This window comes from Kryptolebias marmoratus, linkage group LG3 (assembly GCF_001649575.2).
Source record: "Kryptolebias marmoratus isolate JLee-2015 linkage group LG3, ASM164957v2, whole genome shotgun sequence".
Classification (NCBI taxonomy): Eukaryota; Metazoa; Chordata; class Actinopteri; order Cyprinodontiformes; family Rivulidae; genus Kryptolebias; species Kryptolebias marmoratus.
The window spans coordinates 29,892,013-29,893,181 of record NC_051432.1 but is presented as its reverse complement, the minus strand read 5'-3'; the positions used below and the strand labels follow the sequence as shown (position 1 = coordinate 29,893,181).

The 1,169-nt window shown below is 49.1% G+C and overlaps 1 protein-coding gene across 1 annotated transcript in view; it reads right to left on the bottom strand.

The window, feature by feature from the left end:
* Window positions 1-1,169, bottom strand: part of psen2 (presenilin 2) — a 6,597-nt gene that overhangs the window by 4,612 nt on the left and 816 nt on the right. The window contains exons 3-4 of the mRNA XM_037974956.1: window positions 569-771; window positions 355-496 (exon numbers count right to left, since the gene is read on the bottom strand). Coding sequence (XP_037830884.1) covers window positions 355-496; window positions 569-771 — 345 coding nt within the window. The remainder of the gene's footprint in view (window positions 1-354; window positions 497-568; window positions 772-1,169) is intronic.

The window sequence follows — 1,169 nt, the reverse complement described above, 5'->3', positions numbered from 1 at the left end:
TAAAACCCACCTGTTTAGAGTTGCTTATGGCTAAATTAGGGTTAGAGTGCGGGGTTTTGATGTTTGTCTCTTTCTTACTGTTTATTCATTGTCACATGCTGTTTTTATTTTGTTTTTTAATTGTGTAAAGCACCTTGAAATGCCTTGCTGCTGAAATGTGCTATACAAATAAAATTTGATTGATTGATTTGAGGAGGACGAGTCTAAACGAGAGGAGGAAGAGGGGTCTGAACAGGAGGCGGAAGAATCTAAAGGGGAGGAGGAGGATTATGAATGGGAGGGGCAGGAGTCTAAATGGGGGGAGGAGGAGTCTGAACTGGAGGAGGAGGGGTCAGAGCAGGAGGCGGAGCTAACCCTGTAGCAGCGGTACTTGTAGAGGACGACCAGCAGGATGGTCATGACCACTATGACGCTGATCATGATGATGGTGTTGAGGACGGAGTTGAGGAGTCGGCGGCCGACATTCTGGGTGTCCTCAGTGAACGGCGTGTAGATCCTGTGGAGACAAACGTCACGGTTAGCTGCAAGTTCAGGATGAAGGCGTGTGGCGGCGGCCATATTGACCTACAGCTGCTGGTTGGTCTTCTCAGAGTAGAAGCTGACAGACTTGATGGTGGCGACCACCACCACCATGCAGAGGGTGACGGGGATGAAGAGCATGATGACGTGCTTCGCTCCATACTTCAGAGGCAGCTCCTCCTCTTCAGCGTCCACCTCCTGATCCGACTCGCCGCCGTCCACGCCTGGACGGCTCCGCCTGCTGATCCCCGCCTGCACCAACAGGGGGCAACGCTGAGCAATTACCAGAATTTACAGTTCTGACTTTGGTCGTGACACACATCTTCCTCCTGAAAAGCTGTCCGGAGAAGGAAGACGAGCTCAGGTAGTCTGTTAACGACGGTTTAAGCAGCTGAAGCTCCGAGGAAAAACAAGCTGTTTGTCAACAAAACAACAAAACTCAGGCAGCATCTTCATCATCCTCATCAGCAGCAGCAGCAGCGAGTCGGGACACAAATCAAAATGTTTACAAATATTTACTCTCATAAATATGAGATGGTGATGAGAAGTTTATAAGTGAAACTCTTATTTTACAAAACACTGTCAGATTTTTACTGTCATCCACTGTCTGCCTGTCTGTCTGTCTGCCTATCTGTCTGCCTGCCTGTCTG